The sequence below is a fragment of the Saccostrea cucullata genome, unplaced genomic scaffold (assembly GCF_032062105.1).
Source record: "Saccostrea cucullata isolate Sc308-1 unplaced genomic scaffold, CSIRO_AGI_Scuc_v1 ctg8868, whole genome shotgun sequence".
In the NCBI taxonomy this organism is placed as follows: Eukaryota; Metazoa; Mollusca; class Bivalvia; order Ostreida; family Ostreidae; genus Saccostrea; species Saccostrea cuccullata.
The window spans coordinates 14,206-22,816 of NW_026926388.1; the positions used below are offsets into that span (position 1 = coordinate 14,206).

At 34.9% G+C, this 8,611-nt stretch overlaps 2 protein-coding genes across 2 annotated transcripts; one reads left to right on the top strand and one right to left on the bottom strand.

The window, feature by feature from the left end:
* Nucleotides 1-1,318: 1,318 nt before the first annotated feature.
* On the top strand, nt 1,319-2,698 carry LOC134271516 (THAP domain-containing protein 11-like). Its single transcript, XM_062753710.1, has 3 exons — nt 1,319-1,721; nt 2,275-2,397; nt 2,655-2,698. Exons 1-3 carry the CDS (start codon nt 1,319-1,321, stop codon nt 2,696-2,698), a joined length of 570 nt encoding a protein of 189 aa, XP_062609694.1.
* A 433-nt stretch (nt 2,699-3,131) lies between these two features.
* Nucleotides 3,132-5,544, bottom strand: LOC134271517 (uncharacterized). Its single transcript, XM_062753712.1, has 2 exons — nt 4,952-5,544; nt 3,132-4,256 (listed from the first exon to the last, which is right to left on the bottom strand). Exons 1-2 carry the CDS (start codon nt 5,491-5,493, stop codon nt 3,161-3,163), a joined length of 1,638 nt encoding a protein of 545 aa, XP_062609696.1. The 5' UTR covers nt 5,494-5,544; the 3' UTR covers nt 3,132-3,160.
* Between the last annotated feature and the right edge of the window lie 3,067 nt (nt 5,545-8,611).

Sequence of the window (8,611 nt, forward strand, 5' to 3'; positions counted from 1 at the left end):
GTCCTTTCGCTGATGTACAATATAAGATGACCTCTGGTCCTACTACTTATGTAAAATATAAGGTGTCCTCTGGTCCTGCTACAGATGTACAGTACAATATGAGGTGACCACTAGTCCCCGTACAATATAAAGTGACCTCTGGTCCTTCTGCTGATGTACAACATACGATGACTTCTGGTCCTACTACTGATGTACAATATAAGGTGACCTCTGGTCTCTCTACTGATGTACCGTACAATATTAGGTGACCACTAGTCCCCGTACTAATGTAAAATATCGGGTGACCTCTGGTCCCCGTACTGATGTACAATATAAGGTGTCCTCTGGTCCCCCTACTGATGTACAATATAAGATGACCTCTGCCCCCCCCCTTCTTGTGTACAATATAAGGTGTCCTCTGGTCCCCCTACAGATGTGTAGTATAAGGTGTCCTCTGCCCCCCCACTGATGCACAATATAAGGTGCCCTCTGGTCTCCCTACTGATGTACAATATAAGGTGTCCTCTGGTCCCTCTACTGATGTACAGCACAATATTAGGTTACCTGTAGTCCCCCTACTTATGTGCAATATACTAGTAGGGTGACCTCTGGTCCCCCTAAAGATGTATAGTATAAGGTCCTCTGCCCCCCTACTGATGCACAATATAAGGTGCCCTGTGGTTTCCCTACTGATGTACAATATAAGGTGTCTTCTGGTCCCTCTACTGATGTGCAGTACAATATTAGGTTACCTGTAGTCCCCCTACTGATGTACAATATAGGGTGACCTCTGGTCCCCCATATGATGTACGATGTAAGGTATCCCCAGCCCCCCCTATTATGTGCAATAAAAGATTACCTTTGGATCCTTATTGATTTAAAATGTAAGGTGACTGGTCTCCCTAATGATGTTAAATATAAGGTGGCCTCTGGTCCCCCTACTGATGTACAATGTAAGGTGATCTTTGGTCCCCCTATTGGTGTACAATATGAGGTTACCTCTGGTCACCCTTTATTACTTTCACGTTTCTGCTAATATATATATTAGAAAGTTTATCTTTATAAAGTTATAAATATGATTATTTTGGAGTAAGACAAAGAAAAATGGCTATCATATAAAATTCAATTAATATATAAGTTGACCTGAGGTCTCCGTATTGATGTCGATGAATTTACTTTTGTGCCTTTAATGCCAGGAGAGTTCCTGGAATGTTTTATTACTACGCAAAATGACGAACTATTTGCAGGGGACCTCAGGTCCTAGTTGAGCGTACGTTTTATCCTTCTGCAAAAAGTTAGGCACATTTTGACGCGGGGTTTTATGAAACGTAAACAAATCATGGTGGGTCGAAAAAATACTCCCGAATCAAAGGGCAAGTATTGGTGTGTTGTACCAGGGTGCAATTCCGATTCAAGAAAGAAAAATAAACTAGATAAATATCCTTGGATGGAGGATGTCTCCTTTGAACCCTTCCCAACGAAACGCAAAGAGCCAAAACTTCGAGCGAAATGGATCACCATGATACGGCGCCCCAAAGAATGTGAACCTTTAGCTCATCACAGAGTTTGCACGAAACATTTCGTAGGAAATTGTCGCTCAGAAAATCATACAATCCCAGAACTTTTCCCATGGAATAATTACAAATCAGTATCTACAACAAAACCCCTGTCTATTGAGAAGCGAGAACGAGCAATGGAGCAAAGTGCAACAGCACCTGCATTCCAAGACAAGGAAAACTCAGGTATGACAAATGTAAATATATGGGCCAACCCTACATAAAGACAACAGCTAAAAGTATACAAATTTAATACTTATCATTAATGTATGCATTTTTGAGCTAAGATCACCTTTATCAGCTGTTCATATCAGACATAGGTCCAGTCTTAGCACAATTATTTATTATTCACCTGATATCCATCTTAATTTGATATGATTACATGTGTATAACTAACATCTGAGGTTACCATCTTTTCCAAATACACATTACCTGGTAAGAACATCATATGCAGGGTTGTCCCCAAGGATTTGAAATAGTGGGTTGCATTTAAAAAATAGAAGGAAAACTTGGGGTTACTCCTCTAACAGTAAATTGAGGGACAATCCCAAAATAACCAGGGCATCATATGCCACTAATTTGACTAAAGGGGAGAATCCCCTGGCTCTCAGGTCTTAGGGACAGCCCTGTAATATGGAATGAATTTATTGTAAATAGAGCTGTCCTCATAATAATCACCCATGCAGTGTACATTCAATGAAGTTCTTTTGGACTAGTAATAAAAAACTATCTTTTACAGACCCAGCACATATGCTGCAAGTATCATCGTCATCTCAGCAGCACGTACCAGTAGACATAAGTGTGGGCCTGCCATTTGCTGTGTATGAAACAGTTGTAGAGTCTTGCAAACTTTCAGAGTCAGGTACAAATTCTCATTAAGTTTCAATTCATTACCCTGATACTGCACTGGGGATAAAACGGTACTCAGAACATTTACTCGTAAGTGTACTTGGGGCAAAGGGAAGTACCTTACATCTACTCAAATTAAAAAAACCCGTCAAATTGCAAATTTGAGAATCCATGTTGAGAGAGCCATTCAAAGGTTGAAATCATTTAAACTAATTTCTCAGATTCTACCCTGGAGTATGAAATCTTTAGTCAATCCGATGATCATTTTAGGTGCATTCTTTTGTAACTTAAAGAAACCTCTTGTAACCAAGTGACACTGTATGCAGTTTGAATCAAATAAATCCCATGATCTCATTTTAAACAATATTTAATTTTGTCATCAATCTTGAAAAAAAAAACGACAAATATCTGCATTTACTTTAGTGCTACTAACTTGCACTGTCTATGTTCAATTGTAAATCATGAGTTATACACTTGTACTACATTTACCATCTGTAAAACATGGTCAGATATTTGACATAAATCTATAGAAGTTACCATTTGTGAAACCTGGTCAGATAATTGACTGAATTCTGTAGAAGTTACATTTATCTTTGACAATGATTATATGGTTATTGATATCAACTGAAAAAAATTTGTACAATTTTTTGTGTACCTGTAATCAAATGTTTAAGGCTGTTGATACTTATACTGTTTAACTCTAATCACGATCTAAGTGTATAATTTGATTCTGATATAATAAAGCAATCAATCACTCAGTATTTTATTTATACAACTTATGTCAAGAATTTGTGGAAAAAGATACAAGCTTTTTTTAAACAACAATCAAAGTATTCTGGATCAAATACAATTCTTTCAATTGCCATGTCTTTTCGGGTATATAATACAAAATCACACCACTGAAGCCCAGTGCAGAAAAGTTGAGTCTGAATTTGAGTGTACCATGAGGATGATCTATTCAATACAATATTATCCTCGTGTAAAAGTATGTGATAGTCATTACTTGCAGCAATGTCCTTGATAAAGTTATGCTGATGGGTGTATGAGCACTTAATTTCCACAATGCCATTACCACAACACTGGCAAGAAATTAAACTGTCTGGGGATGCACCTATAAAAGGATAATTTTCACTAATTACTAAACCAGATTTCATAATTTGGGCTTTTGAATGATCTTTAGAGTATTGAAAGAAGTATTGTTGAAGAGCTACACTTTCCATTGCTTTCCCATATTCTGTAGCTGCAGAAGAAAAAGAAGATCTGCCAAAAATTTTTTTCACAATATAGTTTTCTGTTGCAAGATTTTCAATTCTGCATTTGTAAACAGAACCCATCACCGAAGCTGTAATTCGACCTTTCCTGTATTTGTACCACATAGCATTATCTGTTTGATCCTTAGTCAAATTTTCTATTTGATTAATTACATCTTTTGAATGAATTTTTCTGAGATAATCAATCAACTCATTTTCATTTCCGATTGGATTTTGTTGTTTGTAATCACTTATTATATCACTGAGTTCCTTGATTTCTAATGAATCTTCTTCATCACTACTATCGTCCGAAGGTGGATCTACAGTGTGCATAAACACAGAACCATAATGTTTACATGTTTTGTACAATATCTTTGTGATCTCCCTGTGTGATATATGCCTTTGATTTGAAACCGGGTTGTAATTGTCTTTTTTATCTGGATGACTTGAATTCCTACGAAACGATATCTCCCCAACAGTGACTGGGTGTGAAGTTATCCTTGGTTTGTCCCACTTGCATGGTTTGTCTGTGCAGGTTTCCTCTCCCCTATCCTTGTGTCTCTCAGAAAAGGACTGAAGAGAAAATAACAAAGCCACGCAGTGTTTGCATGTTCCGTCATCACTGAAATAAAGTAAGGATACCAAGTTGAATGCTCCAATTGTTGAAAAATATGTAGTAAATAATTACCGGTAATATGTAACTGGGAGGTATAAAGTTTAAAGGAGCTCCAGCACTACATCAAAGTAAAGAACCTGTTGGTATTCTCCATTTTTCATACATTAATATTTACATTCGCTGTGTTTTTCTACTAAGCCAACTGTGAAATTGATTTGAAAATCATTTTTGTGTATACTCATGTGTAGAAATATACATGGAGAAACGTGAGTTAGTTACCGTGACGTCACAATAGGGCTACAGCGACATTAGTAAAAGTATAACAATATAGGGCAGCGAGAAATTCAAATATTGAGTATATTTTCGGTGCTTCCAAACATGTAAAATGTAAATATAAGGAATGTTTTTAAGTTTAGTGTGAATTATTGGTGTGAGAATCACACAGACTTGCACGTAGGCATATTTTACATGAAGCGCTAGCGCGCTTCATGAAATATGCCTACGTGACAAGTCTGTGTGATTCACACACCAATAACTCACACAAAACTGAAAAACATTCCTTAAATGTTTACTTTATCAAGTTTATGGTAAAATATTTTTTAAACTTATGGCAATCTGTTAATCACATATGAGCAAGAACTTTAAGATATTCAACATTTTTTTTCAACTATTCAATATACAAATATAAACATTTAACTTACGCAACACAAGTACAACCCCCAGATTTTACAGTGCCATCATTATCCATAAGAATCCATGTTGTGTATGGCTTTTCTGACTGTCTAGTTTCTGGAACACATGTACATTTTATATAGAAATGGTTGTACGATAAGAATTTGACAACAACATTGTCAATGTGTCTATGTTGAAAAAGTTTGTAGCCATTGTCATTTTTGTATGCCTTAAGCCGCGATTCGGTCCACGAGCACTTTGTCATTAGGTAAACCATGATGTCCCCTGTTTCAATATTTGGAAGTAATGACAAATCTTGCTGCCAGTCTGATACGGAACAGATATCAGGTAAAGTCACAGAAGTTCCTTGGACTATCACACTTCTTCGATTTGCTCTCTCAGTCTGATAATTCCCGTAATTCTCCGTCTCAGGCTCTAGATTTAACGCAGATGCAGCTTCTGCAATACGTATTAATGCATCTGTGCGATAAAGTGATGTATTGATGCCTCTATCTGACAAAAATGCCTTCAATTCAGCCACGGATTTGTTTCGGTGACTTTCCGCCGCCATTTTGAACAAAATATGCCTAACTTTTTATCACGTGATGATGAAAGTCACGTGATAGATAAAGTTAAAAGGGGGATCCCGGAAACGACGTATTGGCAGGTGTTGCCGGTAGGGGTGGGGATTTTGTTAATCTTTAAACACTATTTATAACTGTATCATTATGTCAGCAACCCTTTATATACAGTAGACAATGCAAAAAAATATATATTCCTGATATATGTATTCTATTTAATATTTAAGAAGTCATAATATAAATTGAAGTATATCTTGCTGATCAAAAATCAAATGATTATTTAACTTTCCTTCTAATATATATATAACACTCTTTCTTGTATTGTAATTTAATCAAATGACTCATTTGTTATAAATATATTAAACGATTTATTGATAGATAAAACATAATAAAGGGAAGTAATCAAATGTTGAACCCGTATTTGATTAGTTAATCTGGATTTTGAATCTCGAAACTCGAATTTCGAATCTCGGATTTCAAACCTCGAATCTCGAATGAGCCTTTTGATTGGTTAATCTGGATCCTGAATCTCGAAACTCGAATTTCGAATCTCGAATTTTGAATCTCGTATTTCGAAACTTGAATCTCGAATGAGCCTTCTGGGCTTTCGTATTTTTACTTATACTTTAACAAAATGTACCTGACATATATGGTGTAAAACATATGGAGATAACGAACAGTATTCAAGATCAAAAGCCCAAAAAACAAAACAAAATGGGAGCAGAGCAAACACTGATCTTCAAAACATCAGAGGTGGGATCAGGTGCCATGGAGGTGTAAGCATCCCCTGCTGACCGGTCTCGCCCGCCGTGTGCTTCTTGTCATGGTCGGAAAATAACGAAAAAATCAGTCGTCAAACAGTGTATAAATAATGGACTAACAATAAGTATAAAAAACGCCAGTCAGCATCTTACTCAATGATAAGTTTTTTTTGCTAACAAGGTTAATGTACGATCATAGAACTTACACAAAATGATGACTTTTAACGAGACTGCTGATATTCTTATTTCTCAGGATAGAAGGATGTACAACACACCTACCCCAAAAAATTCCTGTCGTTTAATTTTCGTTATTTTTGTATATTTAGTACATGACTATATCTAGTGTATGTATGCACATTTTGGACAAAATCGTTCGAGTGGTTTTTGGACAGGAACTTCCAAAAATTACCCCCCTTTAGTTGTTTACAAGGAGAGAAAATTTTTAATCAATGAACTACTTAATCCTTGATTTTCAAAAAGCCAGGTTAGATATCAATGTCAAATTTCATTGGCTTATTCCTTTAACCATTTAACACAAAAACATAGTCATCTTTTTGATATACATATCATCAAAATAATTTTTAAAGACCTTAAACAGAAAAACTATGAATTATCTAAGCCTTGAAAATTGCGCATTTTTCAAATTCAAAATTTTTTTGTGAAAAAACCTGTCGTTTAATTTTGGTAAAAAACTTTCTTTAGGTAGCTGGTAGTAAAAATAATCTTCATAATTTTTTGTATAATTTTTGTACGACCAGTTTTGATTTAATAGCGGAAAATTACCCCCCTCCCCCTTTCTCAATAAATCACGTTCCCGCGCGTCTTTCAGGCGGGGGTCGATCACTTTGTTATATGAATCTACAAATACACATTAAAAAAATTAAATTGAAATATTGCTTTTGCTTCAAAAATATATTAACTTACAAATTTAAAAGTTCTCATATGTAAAGCATATTTAAATGTAGATTTTTAGGCAATTTTTGAATACCCCTATCACCCCCACCCCTTCCTTTTTTTGCGTCGTTTGACGAAACGTCGTTTACAGTGCAAATATACTGGTATTTCGTCATTTGAATCCCGGAGGTATGCATTAGTTCTTAAATTCATGAATGCAGAATAAATATTGACTACTCTTTTTATATGTATCAGGAAAAAAATACTGAAGGATTTTAGTATTTAGTCCATATATGTATGCGTTATGCATTCCATATCACATGAAACCTGGATACGAATTCAAGTTTTGTTGAACTTCAATATGTCGATTTTTAATTTTATATCTTTAATTTTATTCATTAAAAAAATGGTGTATGTTCAAATCTCCTGTGATATAAATGGAATAATTGTACATGTAGTTTCTTTCATGTCATTATTTCAAACGAGACAGTATGTGGCCGTGGGGATACATAGACATTTGCATAGATGTACACCCCTCATGATATTGTACGCATTTCTTTCAATGTCGTCGCTTCTAAAGTTAGTATGAAAATTCCGTATTCATCCACATTAACTTCAAAATATCAAACATTAAACGCTTCATCTATTTCAATTTATATCAAATCGCACTTTGATATTTTTTAAAAATCTTATAGGCTACGTTTTGTTTTGATTCGAGGAAATGCGAACCGACATTGTTGACAGAAAGTCAAACGATTTGCTGCAATAGGATATTCATCAATACAGATAATTTCAGTACAAGTGAACAATTCTTTTCAATTCTATACTTACATTGTGTATATGAGGTCTATAGTATTCAATTCTCGGATTTATCAGGTCCTGCTGTAAATGTATCCGATTCTGTGGAAAACCGTGAAGAAAGGGAGGAAAATAAACATCTCCTACATTTTCAGAGTTGTTCCTCTTTGATCAGTAAGGGTCTACATCGATTTTACATTGTAAAAAGTTTTTTTTTTGTTTATTTATTGTTATTTTATTTAATCAAAGAAAAATAAAACAATATTTATATCGTAAATGCACAAATTGTAATGAAGACCATTAATCGGAATGTTATATAGCCAATTGTACATAATGAGAATTTCGGCAATGTAAAATAAAATTTTCAGAATAAAAAAAATGCTGCGCTTTGATCAAAAATACAATTTATTGTATATGAAATGAAATGAAATAAACATTAAGGGATGGTATTTTATGTCTTGCTTTTTACGGAGTTTAATCGGGTTAATTAAAAAATACTTATTGATTGAGTATGGTACGCGCAATCAAAGCCAAGCCCCATATCCCAATTTTCTTTCATGATTGATATACATCGGGATCGTTTTACTCGTCGTTTTGACGCTTTATTTTTGACGTTAAATTTGACGTCACGTCAAACGTTCAATTGAAATCGCAA